The 20,003-nt window shown below is 39.8% G+C and overlaps 1 protein-coding gene across 5 annotated transcripts in view; it reads right to left on the bottom strand.

Annotated features, from left to right (window-relative positions):
• NMS (neuromedin S) overlaps positions 1-20,003 on the bottom strand; it is a 51,050-nt gene that overhangs the window by 10,590 nt on the left and 20,457 nt on the right. For 4 of the 5 annotated variants that reach the window (XR_012234968.1, XM_073590468.1, XM_073590466.1 and 1 more), the window contains exons 5-8: positions 19,556-19,582; positions 15,224-15,271; positions 9,640-9,675; positions 203-244 (exon numbers count right to left, since the gene is read on the bottom strand). Coding sequence is in view for 4 of the 5 variants with exons in the window: in XM_073590468.1 (XP_073446569.1) it covers positions 203-244; positions 9,640-9,675; positions 15,224-15,271; positions 19,556-19,582 (153 nt within the window). In the remaining variant the exon portion in view is untranslated. The remainder of the gene's footprint in view (positions 1-202; positions 245-9,639; positions 9,676-15,223; positions 15,272-19,555; positions 19,583-20,003) is intronic. The other variant, XM_073590467.1, reaches the window with a different exon arrangement.

Here is a 20,003-nt window from a genome sequence, read left to right on the forward strand (position 1 = left end):
TTTATGTTGATCAATTACATAACTTCTGGCTGTTCATACAATTGGAAGGAGACATGCACTACCTAATGAAGGCACTCAGCAATGATATTGTGAAGGGAGAAGGGATTAACCATGCAATATTTTAATAAACATCACAGGCAGATAATGGTCATAAATATAGTGTTTTATTGAATTGAAGTCAGAACATATGATAACTACTTACCCTAAAAAGGAAAAAAGGTCTTCCCATGGTACCGGAGCTATCCTGTAAAATATAATGGAGTACGGTATATAGATCTCAAATACAGTATATAATATATATGCACTGCATAAATGAGTACCCATCCCCCTTAGAAAAGTAAGATTTTAATATCTCACCGAACACAAAATTTTGTCAAAAAACCACATTCAAAACCACATTCAAGGAATTTTTTGAATGTTTAAAAAAAATGAACATTTAACTTTTTTTCATAAAAAAATTACTTCTGGTCCAATTTTTTTATTTTACCAAGGGTAACAGGAGAAATTGGATTGCAAAAGTTATTGTGCAATTTGTCCGGAGTACGCTGATACCTGATATGTGGGGGTAACCACTGTTTCGGCGCAGAGCTCAGAAGGTAAGGAGCCCTGTTTGACTTTTTCTACGCAAAATTGGCTGGAATTGAGATCGGATGCCATGTCACATTTGGAGAGCCCCTGATGTCCCTAAACAGTGGAAACCCCCCACAAGTGACCCCATTTTGGAAACTAGACCCCCCAAGGAACTTATCTAGATATGTGGAACTTTGAACACCCAAGGGCTTCACAGAAGTTTATAATGTACAGCCGTACAATTAAAAAAATCATATTTTTTCCACAAAAATGATCTTTTCACCCCCAATTTTTATTTTCCCAAGGGTAACAGGACCCCAAAAGTTATTGTGCAATTTGTCCTGAGTATGCTGATACCCCATATATGGGGGTAAACCACTGTTTGGGTGCATGGCAGAGCTCAGAAGGGAAGCAGCTCCATTTGACCTTTCTGGCTGGAATTGAGATTGGACGCCATGTTGCGTTTGGAGAGCCCCTGATGTGCCTAGACAGTGGAAATGCCCCACAAATTACACCATTTTGGAAACTAGACTGTTATGAATGGGTCACCGAGGAGAAAAAGGCAAAACAAGCTAAGCCACAGAAAACCAGAGTGGTTGGTAACTATGCAGATTGCAGATCCCTGATCTTACCACACAACTAGCAGTAGCCGTGGTGCTTGCCTACGATGAACCTAGATGCCTCGCCACGGCCGGAGGACTACATAAGCCTAAAGCAAGAAAAGGGAAAACTAACTGCCCCAGAGCAGACCCCAAAGGAATAGATAGCCCCCACACATGTACTGACAGTGAAACAAGATGAAGGCACAAACACAGGCAGGAAAATAGGTTGAGCAAATGATGGGGCCCAAACTAACTAGACAGGAAAGGAAAGGGAAGACACTGTCTGCAACCTGCATAAAACCCTACAAAAATAATGTCCAACACTTCTGATAGCAAAATTAACCCTGAAGTCACTAGACTTCTCCCACTATATCAGCACTCTGAAATATTCTGAGACAGAGCGAAAAGAGACCGAACTAGTAAGGGGCAAAAAGCCAATTGGCAAAATACTGATAATTAAAAGTGGAAATTCAGCTCAGCCCCCAGCCGGGGCTGGCAGACCACACAAAAAACTGAATAGACTACCAAAATCAAGTGTGAACATTAGCAGAAAAACTTAGCTTTAGATGACTGGAACAGAGCTAAAAACCAAGAGCTGACAAGCCAGAAGGAATCACCAGCAACTGAATAGGGAGTCGGCTGTCTTAAATCCAATCTGAGAATCCTGAGATCCAATCGTCATCCTCATTCTCAGGTGGCAGATCCCCACCGATCAAACCAGCCGCACCACCTCCCGTCACCACCAGAGGAAGTCCAGAAGGGGAGCTCACAACTGGTGAACCAAAGAATGAACTCACAACACTAGACCCCCCCAAGGAAATTATCTAGATGTGGAGTGAGAACTTTGAACCCCCATGGGCTTCACATAATTTTATAACGTACAGCCGTAAAATTAAAAAATATTTTTTCCACAAAAAAGATCTTTTTACTCCCAATTTTTATTTTCCCAAGGGAAACAGGACCCCAAAAGTTATTGTGCAATTTGTCCTGAGTACGCTAATACAGAGCTCAGAAGGGAAGAGCACCGTTTGATGCAAAATAGGCTGGAATTGAGATCAGGCGCCTTGTCATGTTTGGAGAGCCCCTGATGTGCCTAAACTGTGGGAACCCCCCACAAATGAGCCCATTTTGGAAACTAGACCCCCAAGGAACTTATCTAGATGTGTGGTGAGCACTTGGAACCCCCAAGTGCTTCACAGAAGTTTATAAAATAGAGCCATAAAAATAAAAAAATCACATTTTTTTGCCACAAAAATGATATTTTTGCCCTAGATTTTTTATTTTCACAATGGTAACAGGAGAAATTGGACCCCAAAAGTTGGTGTGCAATTTGTCCTGAGTAGGCTGATACCCCATATGTGGGGGTAAACCACTGTTTGGGCGCATGGCAGAGCTTGGAAGGGAAGGAGCACCATTTGACTTTTTCAACGCAGAATTGGCTGGAATTGAGATCAGATACCATGTTGAGTTTGGAGAGCCCCTAATTTGCCCAAACAGTGGAAACCCCCAATTCTAACTCCAACCCCAACACACCCCTAACCCTAATCTCAGCCCTTACCCTAGCCCTAACCTTAGCGGGAAAATGGAAATAAATACATTTTTTTTATTTTATTATTCTTCTCTAACTAAGGGGGTGATAAAGGGGGGTTTGATTTACTATTTATGGCGGGTTTTTATGTTTGGCATCTGTTGCATGCTAAAAGACGCTTTTTATTGTAAAAATAGTTTTTGCATCACCACATTTTGAGAGCTATAATTTTACCATATTTTGACCCACAGAGTCATGTGAGGTCTTATTTTTTGCAGGATGAGTTGACGTTTTTATTACTATTTTCGGGCACGTGACATTTTTTGATCTCTTTTTATTCTGATTTTTGAGAAGCAGAATTAACAAAAACCAGCATTTCATTAATTTCTTTTGAGCGGGGCGTTTACACCGTTCCGCATGTGGGAAAATTGATAAAGCGGTTTTATTCTACTGGTCAGTACAATTACAGCGATACCTCATTTATAATTTTTTTATGATTTGGCGCTTTTATACAATAAAAATAATTTTATATAAAAAATGTTTGCATTGCTTTATTTTGCGAGCTATAACTTTTTTATTTTTTTGCTGATGATGCTGTATGTTGGCTCGTTTTTTGTGGGAGAAGATGATGTTTTCAGCGGTATAATGTTTATTTTTATCTGTCTTTTTGATCGCATTATTGCACTTTATGTTCGGCGGTATGATGATAAAGCATTGTTTTTTGCCTTTTTTTTGGAAGGGGTTCACTAAAGGGGTTCAATAGTGGGACAGTTTTATAGGGAGAGTCGTTACGGATGTGGCAATACTAAATGTGTATTTTTATTGTTTTTTTATTTACAAAAAAGAATTATTTAGGGAATTTTTTAAAAATTTATTTAGGAATTTTTTATAATTTATTTTTACATATGATTTTTTTTTTTTACATTATTACTTTGTCCCAATGTGGGACATTACTGTATAGTGTCAGCTTGCTGATCTGACACTTTACACTGCACTATGTCAGATCAGCGATCTGACAGGCACTGAGGAGGCTTTCTTAGCTCCTGCTCTCAGCAGGCACTGAGATAGCCGCCTCCATGCAGGACACCGAAGGCCCCCGTGGCCATATTGGATCCAGGGTCCTGTAGGGAGGAGACCCTCGGAGCAGCGCGAACACATCGCGCTGCTCTGAGGGTCTTAGAGAAGCACGTAGGGAGCCCCCTCCCTGCACGATTCTTCCCTATGCCCCCGGTACACTGCGATCATGTTTGATCGCAGTGTGCCAGGGCTTAATGTGCTGGGGGTGGTCCGTGAACGCCCCTGGCATATAGTGCCGGGTGTCAGCTGTGATAATTAGCTGACACCTGGCCGCGATCAGTGGCGCTCCCCCCCGTGATCACCGCTGATCACGTATGACCTACTATTCCATCCATGGGACTTGTCGCAAGTCTCATGGATGGAATACTACGTCCAATGTAAGGAAGGGGTTAATCAATTTCACACTGTTCATCTTTAGGAATGCTACAGTTATGCATTTTGGACCATAATTATGTTAGTATAGTTCATGTCTACCAAAGGCACATAGTGATGGCAACATCGTCTCTTTCAATGTAGAGCAGTACATCCGTGAATTCATGATACCATCAATAAAATGGAGCTCCTCGACACTAAAAGCACTCATGCAGTTCCACTTAAGGACACTGCCACCACCATGTTTCACTGTAGGCACCATGTATTCTTATTTCCAACATAACTATGAACCAAAACACACATCTGTTGCATTTCTGAAGAAGAGCAGGGTGAAACTGTTTTATTGGGCCACTCCTCTCAACATTTCTTAAGGGCCTGTCACACTAAGCGATATCGCTAGCAATATCGCTATAACTTGTGACGTTATAGTGATATTGCTAGCGACATCGCTTTGTCTGATACTTACCTCCGACCGCTCCCCCGCTGGCTATCGCTGATTTCGCAAGAACGTTCATGACTGCTTCTCGTCGTCAGCTTCGAGTAACGCACATGGAGCCGGGCAGGAGGACGCAGGATCGCCTAGTGTGACAGGTAAGTAGCGACCCCCGTCCCCAGCGATGTCGCTGGTGAGATCTGCCTGTGTGGCAGCTCACTAGCGACCACTTAGCGATGTACCAGCAATCCTGACCGCGTCATATCGCTGGCCGGGATCGCTGGTACATCCCTAAGTGTGACAGTACCTTTAAGGTGTTTGCTGAGGCTGGCCTTTGGTAATTGTCATTATTTAGAATTATCATTCCTCCTTAGGCCTACAGAATTCTTCAGCTATTCTGGACTGACCACAACTTGTGCGTCTCAAAGCTCTTTCATGATTGCTTGCCTTCACCAATTATTACCAGTAGTTCATCAAGAACTATTCCTAAAAAGTATCTTTTCTTACGGCTCTCACTCAGAAAAAGTGATACAGGAAAGATGTATATTTTTGTACCGTGTTAGCCAGTAGATAGAAAAATATTCAGAATTGAGAGTCCTCAGTGGTTGATACCTTTTAATGGCTAACTGAAAAGATGGTAACAAATTGCAAACTTTCGAAACTACTCAGGTCTCTTCATCAGGCATAGACTAATACAAAATCTGAAGAGTCACATATTTATGCACAATACAGCACAGAAAAAATGCAATAGATGAGACAAGTGACGTGAAGCAGAACTATCATTATGAGAGAGGGAGAAACATAAATATTGCTCCAGTTCATAGATAAAGAGTCCGGACTCTTTATCTATGAACTGGAGCAATATTTATGTTTCTCCCTCTCCCATATTGATAGTTCTGCTTCACGTCACTTGTCTCATCTATTGCATTTTTCCTGTGCTGTATTGTGCATAAATATGTGACTCTTCAGATTTTGTATTAGTCAATGCCTGATGAAGAGACCTGAGTAGTTTCGAAAGCTTTCAATGTGTTACCATCTTTTCAGTTAGGCTGGAGTCACACACAACCATTAAAAAACGGTCCCATTTGAATGGTCCGAAATAGCACAAAGGTATCTTAAGCATTGATCCGTTTTTGATGCGATTTTTCGTAATTTATGCGATTTTAATCGCATGTAAGGATCCGTTTGACATCCGTCTGGAGAGATTTTCTCGCAGGGTAGCTAAATGGACATATAATGGAGCCCAATGACAGGTTTCCCCACACAAAGAATGAATAGATCTAGACATATATATATATATATTTTATACATGTCATAGAGACACATTAATATATATATATTACAAATTCATACAGTTCATCATAGCAGAATAGCCGCAGAAATATTTGCCGGCTTTTGTATAATTATTCTCCTGCCCGACATGAAATGACACATGGTTTACATATAGTTAACCATTTCATTTCTTGTTTTTTTGTTATGTCTATCACAATGAATTAGATGAGGGTTTGTGGGTAAAATTTTGGACTTGTAGGGGTTAATTTAAGGGGTTAATACGTTGTATGAAATTGCAGGGACTCCTGCTGATGTCACTGAGGCTGCAAGGAGTCCCCTTAATTTCATACAACGAATTAACCCCTTAAATTAACCCCTACAAGTCCAAAATTTTACCCACAAACCCTCATCTAATTAATTGTGATAGACATAACAAAAAAAACATGAAATGAAATGGTTAACTATATGTAAACCATGTGTCATTTCATGTCGGGCAGGAGAATAATTATACAAAAGCCGGCAAATGTTTCTGCGGCTATTCTGCTATGATGAACTCAATGAATTCGAAATATATGTATAAATGTGTCCCTATGAAATGTATAAAATATATATATATATATATATATATATATATATATGTGTCTAGATCTATTCATTCTTTATTTAACCAGTCTCTGTGGTTTTACTGTATTGGAAGAATTGCCGGCTTTTGCTAAAGGACACCGGGTGCGATTTTATCGCAAGTCACACATCTAGTCCGTTTTTAGTCCCATTTTTTCTCGCCCCCATAGACTTGTATTGTCGAATCCGATCCGAAAATCGGTGACAATCTTAGCATGCTGCGATTGTCTCGGTCCGAGGATCGGATCCGATCAAAAATCGCATGATGGGAGCTGCCCCATAGAATAACATTGGGACGAATGCAATGCGATTTTTTATCGCATTGCATTCGTCCGATTTAATCGCCAGTGTGACCCCGGCCTTAGCCATTAAAAGGTATCAACCACTGAGGACTCTCAATTCTGAATATTTTTCAGAAAGAGTGCAAACTTACGGGTCCTGCCATATTCTGCAATGCAAGTCTTCAGTCTAATCAAGCATTGTTTCTCCTCCACTCCCGTTCTGCACAATCCAGACCAGACACCAATAAGTCATTCTTTCTTGAAATGTGTACCTCAACCAAATTTGTAGGAGTCATTCTCCCAAACTTCTCAAAAATCTAGAAATTTTCCATGAAGTTTCCCTTCCAAGAAATTATCACAGAGAGTGAAATAATTTCATTGGAGACCAAACACTTCATTCCATTAAATTAGCCTTGTAGGAATAACGACATATTCTTGATGCATGCAAGTTTCTAGCTCCTATTTATACTGATCATAAGAACCTGGAATATGTTCAAACCACCTACAGATTTAATCCTCGTTAAGCCCGTTGTTCACTATTCTTGTTCTGGTTGGACTTTGTTCTCATCCTCCAGAAGGAAAAAACATAGAGCTGACCCTCTCCTAAACACTAAGGAAATTATGAAAACATGATCTGTTAGTGGTTCTTGAGGATTGGAGTTGGGGAACACTGCGTTAGAGAATCCAAATAGGTGAGCCATAACACACTAGTTTCTGCTTTAGAATACAATATAAGCTTATCACGCTCATCCACAAAGCTCTCCACAGTGCTGTCCCACCTTACATTTCCTCTTCTCAGAATTGTTTATTATATTACCCATGTTTTAGTTCTATTAATGATCTAAGATCATAATCCAAACAGTTATCATATACCAACATTTTTCCGATTAATTTACAGTGTCCACAGTTTTAACCCCTTAGTGACGGAGCTAATTTTGACCTTAATGGCCAGGCCAAATTTTTTAAATATGACCAGTGTCACTATGTGGAACGCTTCAACGGATCCCAGTGATATTGAAATAGTTTTTTCAAGACATGTTGTACTTCATGTTAGTGATAAGTTTTGGTCTATATAATTTGCCTATATCTATGAAAATATCAAAAATTTTAGAAAAATTTGAAAATTTCGCAATTTTAAAACTGTAAATTTTTATGCCCTTAAATCAGATAGTTATACCACAAAAAATAGTTAATAAATAACTTTTCCCACATGTCTACTTCATATCAAAACAATTTTTGAAACATATTTTTTTGTTAGGTAGTTAGAAGGGTTCAAAGTTGATCCCAAATTTTTTACTTTCACAGGGATAGCAGGAGAAAAAAAGACAGCAAAATTTGTTGTGCAATTTATCCTGAGTACGTCAATACGCCATATGTGGGGTAAAACTACTCTTTGAGCGCATTACAGGGCTCAGAAGGGAAGGAGCACACAGTTTGACTTATTGAACACAAAAGAGCTGTAATCAATAGTGGATTCCATGTGCCTAAAAAGTGGAAACCCCCGACAAGTGACCCCATTTTGGAAACTTACTTTCAACCCTAACCGTAAGCCCAACCCTAACGGCAAAGATTGAAAGAAATAAATATAAATATTATAAAATAATGTAATCAAACTAAGGGGTTGACACAGGGGGTGACATACTAATTATTGGCTTTTGATCACTGTGATAGGGTCTATTAGAGTGAGAGCTAGGGGACAGAGCTGTAGGGACCAGGGGATGGCGGAGGTACTGGGAAGGGGGGCTTGGGAACCTCATTTCTCTCTCCTCTGACATATATATCAAGTCAGAAGAGAGAGAAATGTTTTTAATAGCTTACACTTTTTTTTGCGCGATCGCCGTTAGTCATTGAATAGCGGCAATCATGTGATTGGGGACCAGAAAAAATGGCACTAATCATGTTCTCTAGGGCATCAGCTACCCCAGGGAGCTAAAACCCTGGAAATTTTCCAACTCTGGGGGGCGCTATAACCTTATTCCTGATCGCCATTTTAAAATGGCAATGAGAGAATACGGCCCCTTAACGTTTTAATGCATATTGGCTGCTGTTAAAGGGTTACAGGGATGCTGTTAGCACAGAATGAATGTTCAAACCAAGTACAGACACTTGATTCATCATGGCGAGGAAAATTAAATGCACCTTCACACCTGCTTGTTTTCCATCTATCTCCATCAGAGCTGTCACTCAATTCGGGAAAGGGTGAGATAAAGTGAGAACAAGAAGGTAGGAAGGTGCACTTAGGTTACTTTCACATTAGCGTTTTTTTACGCAGCGCATCATGCGCAATAGAAACGCATGCAAAAACTGCATCATGCGTTTTTGCATGCGTTTGCGGTTTTATACACATTCGTTCTCTAGGGGTTAAAACCAGTGTCTACACATTTTTACACCAAAAACGCATGCGCACGAAAACGCAGACGAATGCATGTCCATGCGCACGCCTGCGTTCCCATAAACTGTAATGCGTTATTTTGTCGCATTCTGTTTTTGACACCTTTCGGTGGACCCAAAAATGCAACAGGCTGTGTCTGGCGCGCCTAGGCGCACACCTTCAAAAAAACCCGCATGTGAACGAAAACACATACGAACACATGCAAATGCAAGACCATGCGCCCCCCATGTTAAACATAGGTACGCATGGCGCATGCGCTTGGATGCGCACGATGTGCTGTGCAAAAAACGCTAATTTGAAACCAGCCTTACATATTTGATCACGCCATGATTCTCCGAGCGCCTGTACTTGGTTTGAATAGACATTCTGTGCTGACTTAGTCTCGTTATCCCGTTATTTGAATACCTTTATCTACTAAAAAGGTGTCTGGATCATAAACTACAGTCACTTTGTGTTATCAATATGTAACTTTTAGAAGAAAAAACACTTACCTTTTTTGTAAATTCTTCTGTGGTTATATGAGATTCCTGGAGAAGTAACCATAAAAGGGTGTCAGTTGCACCTTGCCGAGAATGCAATCTAGTGTAGTGACATTTGTAGGCCAGGCAAGACTTCCTCGGAAAAGGGTATGCAAATCGGCTCTTCTTCACAAAGGCACCTATTAAAGCTATCAACCCTTCAATTTTTTATTTTGTTTATTCTTCCCCTATTTCCAAGGACTAAACTTTTTTTTTCCTCTATCGATATAGCTGAATAAGGCTGTGTGCACACGCTGCGGATTCTGCTGCGGATCCGCAGCGGATTCGGCCGCTGCGGATCTGCAGCAGTTTTTGCTGCGGTGTACAGTAACATTCTAACCTATGGAAATAAAAAACCGCTGTGCAGACGCTGCGGAATTTTGTGCGCAGATTTTGCTGCGGTTTCAAATCCGCAGAAAGAATTGCATGTCAATTCTTTCTGCGGATTCCGCAGCGTTTTGCCATTTCCTCCATTGTGGAGATGATAAACCGCAGGGCAAAACCACAGGCTTATCTGCAGATAAACCGCAGGTCTTTTGACCTGCGGATTTATCTGCGGATTTGCAAAATCCGCGCGGATAAATCCGCAGCGTGTGCACACAGCCTTAGGGCTTCTTTTTTGTAGGATAATTCATAGGTTTCAATGACACCATTCATTTTACCAGATCAGGTGCCAAAAAGCGGGGAAAGAAATCCAGGTGGGGTGAAATTGTAAAAAATTGCAATTTCATCATTGTTTTTCAGGTTTTGTATTCATGACATTTTATGTGCAGTAAAAATTACCTGACAACATCAGTTTGCAGGTCAGATTACAGCATAACCAAACTTGTGTCATTTTTTTATATTTTAACTGAAAAATAATCCAGAAATTTGAAAAAAAATGTTGCTTGTGTTGTAATTTTCTGAGACCAGTAACTGAGTGCTGTGTGAAGGCTTATTTTTTGTGTACCGAGATGACATTTTTAGCAATACCATTTTGGGGTACATAGAACATAGTGATTGCTTTTGTTTCCAATTTTTGGGGGAAGGCAAAGTGCTGGCTTTTTGACTTTTTTGTCTGGCATTTAATGTATATTTTAAATAATTTTATATGTTGAGGTGCCAGAGGTTTAATACCAGTCATGTTTATTATTTAGTATTGTTTTCTCGTGACATATTGTACTTCATGTTACTGGTAAAATTTCATTGATATAACTTGCGTTTATTTGGGAAAAAAATGGAAATTTGGCGAAAATTTTGAAAATTTCGCAATTTTCCAACTTTGAATTTTCATGCCCTTAAATCACAGAGATATGGCACACAAAATACTTAATAAGTAACATTTCCCACATTTTGGTCCCAAAATTGTGCTGATGTAAAGTAAACAAGTAACATTTCCCACATGTTTACTTTACATCAGCACAATTTTGGGACCAAAATTTTTTTTGTTAGGAAGTTATAAGGGTTAAAAGTTGACCAGCGATTTCTCATTTTTTCAACGCCATTTATTTTTTAGGGCCCACATCACATTTGAAGTCACTTTGAGGGGTCTATATGATAGAAAATGCCCAAAAGTGACACCAATCTAAAAACTTCACCCCTCAAGGTGCTCAAAACCATATTCAAGAAGTCTATTAACCCTTCAGGTTCTTCACAGGATTTTTTTGAATGTTTAAAAAAATGAACATTTAACTTTTTTCACAAAAAAATTACTTCAGGTCCAATTTTTATTATTTTACCAAGGTTACAGGAGAAATTGGACGCAAATGTTATTGTGCAATTTGTCCTGAGTACGCTGATACCTGATATGGGGGGGGAACCACTGTTTCGGCGCATGGAAGGGAAGGAGCGCCGTATGACTTCTTCAATGCAAAATTGGCTGGAATTGAGATTGGATGCCATGTCACGTTTGGAGAGCCCCCAATGTGCCTAAATAGTGGAAACCCCCCACAAGTGACCCCATTTTGGAATCTATACCCCACAAGGAACTTATCTAGATGTGTGGTGAGAGCTTTGAACCCCCAAGCGCTTCACATAAGTTCATAACGTACAGCCAAAAAATTAAAAAGTCATATTTTTTCCATAAAAATGATCTTTTTACCCAAAATTTTTATTTTCCCAAGTGAAAAAGGACCTTAAAAGTTATTGTGCAATTTGTCCTAAGTACTCTGATACCCCATATGTGGGGGTAAACCACTGTTTGGCGCATGGCAGAGCTCGAAAGGGAAGGAGCGCCGTTTGACTTTTTCAATGTAAAATTGGTTGGAATTGAAATCGGACACCATGTCGTGTTTGGAGAGCCCCTGATGTGCCTACACAGTGGAAACCCTCCACATGTGACCCCATTTTGGAAACTAGACACCCCAAGGAACTTATCTATATGTGTGGTGAGCACATTGCACCCCCAATTGCTTCACAGAACTTTATAGCGCTCGGGCATGAAAATAAAAAAATCATATTTTTCCACAAGCAAGAACTTTTATTCCCCAATTTTTTTTATTTTCCCAAGGATAACAGGAGAAATTGGACCCCAAAAGTTGTAGTCCAATTTGTCCTAAGTATGCTGATACCCCATATGTGGGAGAAAACTACTGTATGTGCACACATCGGGGCTCGGAAGGGAAGTAGTGACATTTTGGAATGCAGACATTGATGGAATGGTCTGCGGGTGTCCTGTCACGTTTGGGGAGCCCCTGATGTGCCTAAACTGCGGAAACCCCCTACAAGTGACCCCATTTTGGTGTGGTGAGCACTTTGAACCCCCAAGTGCTTCACAGAAGTTTATAACGTAGAGCCATAAAAATAAAGAAATCATATTTTTTTCCACAAAAATTCTCATTTTGCCCCCAATTTTTTATTTTCCCAAGGGTAACAGGAGAAATTGGACCCCAAAAGTTGGTGTGCAATTTGTCCTGAGTAGACTGATACCCCATATGTGGGGGAAAACCATTGTTTGGGCGCATGGCAGAGCACCATATGACTTTTTCAACACAGAATTGGCTGGAATTGAGATCAGACCCCATGTTGCGTTTGGAGAGCCCCTGATGTGCCTGAACAGTGGAAACCCCCCAATTCTAACTCCAACTCTAACCCCAACACACCCCTACCCCTAATCCCAACCCTATTCCTAGTCCTAGACTTAACTCTAACCCTAGCTCTAACCCTAATGGGAAAATGGAAATAAATATATATATTTATTAATTTGATTATTTTTCCCTAACTAAGGGGGTGATAAAGGAGGGTTTGATTTACTATTTATAGTGGGTTTTTATGCTTGGCAGCTGTCACATGCTAAAAGATGCTTTTTTTTTGCAAAAATAGTTTTTGCATCACCACATTTTGAGAGCTATAATTTTTCCATATTTTGACTCACAGAGTCATGTGAGGTCTTATTTTTTGCGGGACGAGTTGACATTTTTATTGGCACCATTTTCGGGCACATTACATTTTTAAGTCGCTTTTTATTCCGATTTTTGGGACGCAGAATGAACAAAAACCAGCAATTCATGAATATATTTGGGGGCCTTTACACCATTCCGCGTGTGGTAAAATTGATAAAGCGGTTTTATTCTTCGGGGCAGTACAATTACAGTGATACCCAATTTATATCATTTTTTGTGTTTTGGCGCTTTTATACAATAAAAACAATTTTATATAAAAAAATATTTATTTTTGCATCGCTTTATTCTGCGAGCTATAACTTTTTTTTGCTGATGACGCTGTATGGTGGATTGTTTTTTGTGGGACAAGAAGAGGTTTTCAGCGGTACCATGTTTATTTATATCCGTCTTTTTATTCGTGTGTTATTGCACTTTTTCTTCAGCTGTATGATGATAAAGCATTGTTTTTTGCCTTGTTTTTTTAAGGGGTTCACTAAAGGGGTTAACTAGTGGGACAGTTTTATAGGGTGGGTCGCTATGGACGTGGCAATACTAAATATGTGTACTTTTATTTTTTTATTTATAAAAAAAAAGAATTTATTTGGGATTTATTTATTTAGGAATTTTTGTAAAAATGATTTTTGCACTTTTTTTTAACTTTATTACATTGTCCCAGGGGGAACATTACTATATAGTGTCAGATCACGGATCTGACACTTTACACTGCACTGTGTCAGATCAGCGATCTGACAGGCAGTCAAGCCGACTTCTCAGCGCCTGCTCTCAGCAGGCACTGAGAAGCCACCTCCCTGCAGGACCCCGAAGGCCCCCGTGGCCATATTGGATCTGGGGGCCTGCAGGGAGGAGGCCCTCGGAACAACGCGAGCACATCCCATTGTTCCGAGGGTCTCAGGGAAGCACGCAGGCAGCCCCCTCACTGCACGATTCTTCCCTATGCCCCGGTACACTGTGATCATGTTTGATCACAGTGTGTCGGGGGTTAATGTGCTGGGAGCGGTCCGTGACCACTCCTGGCACATAGTGCTGGGTGTCAGCTGTGATAATCAGCTGACACCCGTCTGCGATCAGCTGCACTCCACCCGTAAGCGCAGCTGATCGCGATTATGTACTATCCCGTCAATGAGCATTAAGGCCTTGGGCACATGGACGGGATAGTGCATCATATGTAAGGAAGGGGTTAAAACTGGGAAAAGGGTGATTTAAACTATTATATATAATTTTTTTAATTAAAACATTTTTACAGTCCCCTAGGGTACTTGAACCTGTGATTGCTTATAGTATGTAATGCAAATCATGATCTCTTTTGAAGCTCAACTTGTGCCTGTGTAGGGAATACGTTATATTACCTTTGCCTTTCTCTTTCGTCCCGGTGCCGTATATTATCAGTGTATATACAGGATGGGCCATTTATATGGATACACCGAAATAAAATGGGAATAGTTGGTGATATCACTTTCCTGTTTGTGGCACATTAGTATATGTGAGGGGGAAAACTTTTCAAGATGGGTGGTGCCCATGGCGGCTATTTCAAGTCGGCCATTTTGGATCCAACTTTATTTTTTTTAGGAAGCGGGTCATGTCACACATCAAACTTATTCAGAATTTCACACGAAAAACAATGGTGTTCTTGGTTTTAATGTAACTTTACTCTTTCATGAGTTGTTTACAAGTTTATCTTTGCTTACAGCCATTGACATGTTGCAGAGGTTAACACACGAGGAGTGGATAAATTGTGTTGATGTCTGGTGAACGCAGTACCAGGGTCATTGCAGCAGATTTCAATGCAAGACACCCTACACAAGTAAGCTGTCACCATTCCCATTTTATTTAGGTGTATCCATATAAATGGCCAACCCAAAAAAGTTTGCCTCATCACTGAACATAATGTTCTGTATAAACTGAGGGTCCTGTTCCAATTTTTGTTTTGTCCATTCTGCAAATTCAGCGCACCAATTTGGGTCACCAACCATTCCCATTTTATTTAGGTGTATCCATATAAATGGTCCACCCTGTAGAACGCAGCCTTTTGGAAGCAGCGCAGGTAAGCTGCGTCCAAAACGCTGCTCTTCATGATCATGGGCACATACCTTAAGACCTCTGTCAGTACCGTGCTCTGTTCTGATGAGGGGCAATGATGCCATTGCACATTTTACATGCATAAAGTTGTATGTACTTACCCCAGTTTTGAGGGCAGGATCTTGAGCTCTGGAGTAGTGAAACAGAAACTATAAAAAGGGACATTGTAAGAAGAGAATTATAAATACTGTGGCATGTAAAAATTTGGAAAGCGAAGGGCGGCATCACTTATGCGCTGCTGAGATGAAAAATCATTAAAATCAAATCATTTATTGGAACAAGTTACAAGTCAACGCATTTTGGCATCATGCAGAACCCCTTCATCAGGACTAACCTAGAAGAGGTTAGTCCTGATGAAGGGGCCCTGTGTGACCCGAAACGCATTGACTTGTAATCTGTTCCGCTAAATGACTTGATTTTATGGATTTTTCATCTCAGCAGCGCATAAGTGATACCGCCCTTTGTTTTCCATTGTACCAGTGATCGTCCTCATGACTGGTATCTGTGCAGCAGCAGTCACATATTGTTCATGTGTTGCCACTAAGCAACTTGGCAAGGTGAGTGTATCTCACTTTTTATGACACTCCATTGTCATTGGATAAGACCCTATTGCGCTTTGTCTCTTCACAATTTATTCATATGTAAAAGTTTGGTCACCCCTGGTCAAAATTACTGTTATGTTGAACAATTATGCAAGTTGAAGATGAAATGATCTCTAAACGTCCTAACATTAAAGATTACCCATTTCCTTTGTATTTTTGGGCAAATATATATATATTGTAATCTTTTACAGTTTAAAAATTACAAAAAGGTAAATGGGCCGATACAAAAGATTGGGCATGCTTGGAGTTTTGTGTGCTCAGATAACTTGACCAAGGTTTCAGACCTTAAAATATCCTGTTAAGGTTTTAACTTGTTCACTATCATCAATAGGAAAGGCCAGGTGATGCAAATTTCCCAGCTTTATAAAAATCCAGCCTCCTCTAACCTTGTGCCAAAAACCAGCAGCCATGGGTTCTCCTAAGCAGTTGCCTAGCACTCTGAAAATGAAAATGGTGGAGACTCACAAAGCAGGAGAATGCTATAAGATGATAGCAAAGTGTTTTCAAGCTGCCCTTTCCACAGTTCAAAATGTAATTAAGAAATGACAATTAACAGGAACAGTGAAGGTCAAGATAAGGTCTAGAAGACCAAGTAAATTTCACAGAGAGCTGCTCGTAGGATTGCTGAAGAAGCAAATCAGAACCCCCACTTGACTGCAAAAGACCTTCAGAAAGTTTTAGCATACTCTGGAGTTGTGGTATATTGTTCTACTGTTCAGAGACACCTGCACAAATATGGCCTTAATGGAAAAGTCATCAGAAGAAAACCTCTCCTGCCTCCTCATCATAAAATTCTGTTTCAGAAGTATGTAAAAGAACATCTAAACAAGCCTGATGCATTTTTTAAATAAGTCCTGCTGAGGTTAAAATAGAACTATTTGGCCACAATGATAAAAGGTATGTGTGCACAGAATTTTAGGAAAAGAATATGATTCTATGAATATCTCACCAACCATTAAGCATGAGGGTGGATCAATCTTGCTTTGAGGATGTGTTGCAGTCAATGGCACACGGAACATTTCATGGGTAGAGGGAAGTATGGATTCAATGAAATTTCAATAAAATCTTGATGCAAACATAACACTATCTGTAAAAAAACTGAAGTTGAAAAGGGAATGACTTCTACAAATGGATAATGATCCTAAACATAAGTCAAAATCCATAATAGACTACCTCAAAAGGTGCAAGCTGAAAGTTTTACAATGGCCCTCACTGTTCCTTGATCTGAACATAATTGAAAATCTGTCTAAGACCTTAAAATAGCAGTGCATACAAGACGACCCAGGAATCTCACAGAACTGGATGAATTTTACAAGGAATAATTACAATGAATGAAAATCACTCAAACAAAAATTAAAAGACTCTTGGCTGCCTACAAAAAGCATTTACAAGCTGTGATACTTGCAAAAGGGAGTGCCAATAGGTACTAACCATGCAGGACGCCCAAGATTCCGTATCAGCCCAGACATTCTTTTGCAACCTTGGCCAGATCTGTGCCTTGCCACAATTCTGTCTCTGAGGTCCTTGGCCAGTTCCTTTGACCTCATGATTCTCATTTGGTCTGACAGGCACTGTGAGCTGTGAGGTCTTATATAGATAGCTGTGTGTCTTTACAAATCAAGTCCTAACAGTTTAGTTAAATACAGCTGGACTCCAATGAAGGAGTAGAACCATCTCAAGGAGGATCATAAGGAATCGGACAGCATGTGACTTAAATATGAGAGTGTCTGAGCAAAGGATCTGAATACTTATGACCATGCGATATCTCAGTTTTTCTTTTTTAGTACATTTGCAAAAATGTTTTCTACATTTCTGTTTTTTTTCAGTCGAGATGGTGTGCAGAGTGTACATTAATGAGAAAAAAATGAACTTTTTTGAATTTACCAAATGATTGCAATGAAACAAAGAGTGAAAAATTTAAAGGGGTCTGAATACTTTCCGTAGCCATTGTGTATATATATATATATATATATATATATATATATATATATATATACCAGCTGAAGAGCCCGGTGTTGCCTGGGCATAGTAACCAACTGTGGTTAGTTATGACAAATTATAATGATTATATTGCACATAAAAACATTTCACATCATACATTCAACGCTACAGATTTGCAACACAAATTAACTAAACGATTACCCAAGTATTGATAGTATTTTATTTTTTTCATTTTATTTGCATATTATGGTGGAAAATAAGTATTTGGTCAGAAACAAGCAATCAAGATTTCTGGCTCTCACAGACCTGTAACTTCTTCTTTAAGAGTCTCCTCTTTCCTCCACTCATTACCTGTAGTAATGGCACCTTTTTAAACTTGTTATCAGTATAAAAAGACACCTGTGCACACCCTCAAACAGTCTGACTCCAAACTCCACTATGGTGAAGACCAAAGAGCTGTCAAAGGACACCAGAAACAAAATGTAGCCCTGCACCAGGCTGGGAAGACTGAATCTGTAATAGCCAACCAGCTTGGAGTGAAGAAATCAACTGTGGGAGCAATAATTAGAAAATGGAAGACATACAAGACCACTGATAATCTCCCTCGATCTGGTGCTCCACGCAAAATCCCACCCCATGGGGTCAGAATGATCACAAGAACGGTGAGCAAAAATCCCAGAACCACCCGGGGGGACCTGGTGAATGAACTGCAGAGAGCTGGGACCAATGTAACAAGGCCTACCATAAGTAACACACTACGCCACCATGGACTCAGATCCTGCAGTGCCAGACGTGTCCCACTGCTTAAGCCTGTACATGTCCGGGCCCGTCTGAAGTTTGCTAGAGAGCATTTGGATGATCCAGAGGAGTTTTGGGAGAATGTCCTATGGTCTGATGAAACCAAACTGGAACTGTTTGGTAGAAACACAACTTGTCGTGTTTGGAGGAAAAAGAATACTGAGTTGCATCCATCAAACACCATACCTACTGTAAAGCATGGTGGTGGAAACATCATGCTTTGGGGCTGTTTCTCTGCAAAGGGGCCAGGATGACTGATCCGGGTACATGAAAGAATGAATGGGGCCATGTATCGTGAGATTTTGAGTGCAAACCTCCTTCCATCAGCAAGGGCATTGAAGATGAAACGTGGCTGGGTCTTTCAACATGACAATGATCCAAAGCACACCACCAGGGCAACGAAGGAGTGGCTTCGTAAGAAGCATTTCAAGGTCCTGGAGTGGCCTAGCCAGTCTCCAGATCTCAACCCTATAGAAAACCTTTGGAGGGAGTTGAAAGTCCGTGTTGCCAAGCAAAAAGCCAAAAACATCACTGCTCTAGAGGAGATCTGCATGGAGGAATGGGCCAACATACCAACAACAGTGTGTGGCAACCTTGTGAAGACTTACAGAAAACGTTTGACCTCTGTCATTGCCAACAAAGGATATATCACAAAGTATTGAGATGAAATTTTGTTTCTGACCAAATACTTATTTTCCACCATAATATGCAAATAAAATGAAAAAAAACAGACAATGTGATTTTCTGGATTTTTTTTTCTCAGTTTGTCTCCCATAGTTGAGGTCTACCTATGATGTAAATTACAGACGCCTCTCATCTTTTTAAGTGGTGGAACTTGCACTATTGCTGACTGACTAAATACTTTTTTGCCCCACTGTATATATATATATATATACAGTATATATATATATATTTATTTTTATGCCTAAAATACCAAGGAAATGTGTCATCTTTAACTTTAGGCCTTTTTGAGATCATTTCACATTCAACTTGCTTAGCTGTTCACAATAACAGTAATTTTGACCAAGGGATGCCCAAACTTTTACATGCCACTGTATAAAGTAGTAAATAATGCGACATTATGATACTTACTCTTTTGTATATTTCTTGGTTGTTCTCCTAGAATAAAAAATAAAAATATAATTTATTAAAATGTAGATTACATACAGTTGTGGCCAAAAGTATTGACACCCCTGCAATTTTGTCAGCTAATACTCAGTTTCTTCCTGAAAATGATTGCAAACACAAATTCTTTGGTATTATTATCTTCATTTAATTTGTCTTAAATGAAAAAACACAAAAGAGAATGAAGCAAAAAGCAAAACATTGGTCATTTCACACAAAACTCCAAAAATGGGCCAGACAAAAGTATTGGCACCCTCAGCCTAATACTTGGTTGCACAACCTTTAGCCAAAATAACTGCAACCAACAGCTTCCGGTAACCATCAATGAGTTTCTTACAATGCTCTGCTGGAATTTTAGACCATTCTTCTTTGGCAAACTGCTCCAGGTCCCTGATATTAGAAGGGTGCCTTCTCC

The sequence above is a fragment of the Dendrobates tinctorius genome, unplaced genomic scaffold (genome assembly GCF_039654945.1).
Source record: "Dendrobates tinctorius isolate UK_male_01 unplaced genomic scaffold, ASM3965494v1 ptg000117l, whole genome shotgun sequence".
Classification (NCBI taxonomy): domain Eukaryota; kingdom Metazoa; phylum Chordata; class Amphibia; order Anura; family Dendrobatidae; genus Dendrobates; species Dendrobates tinctorius.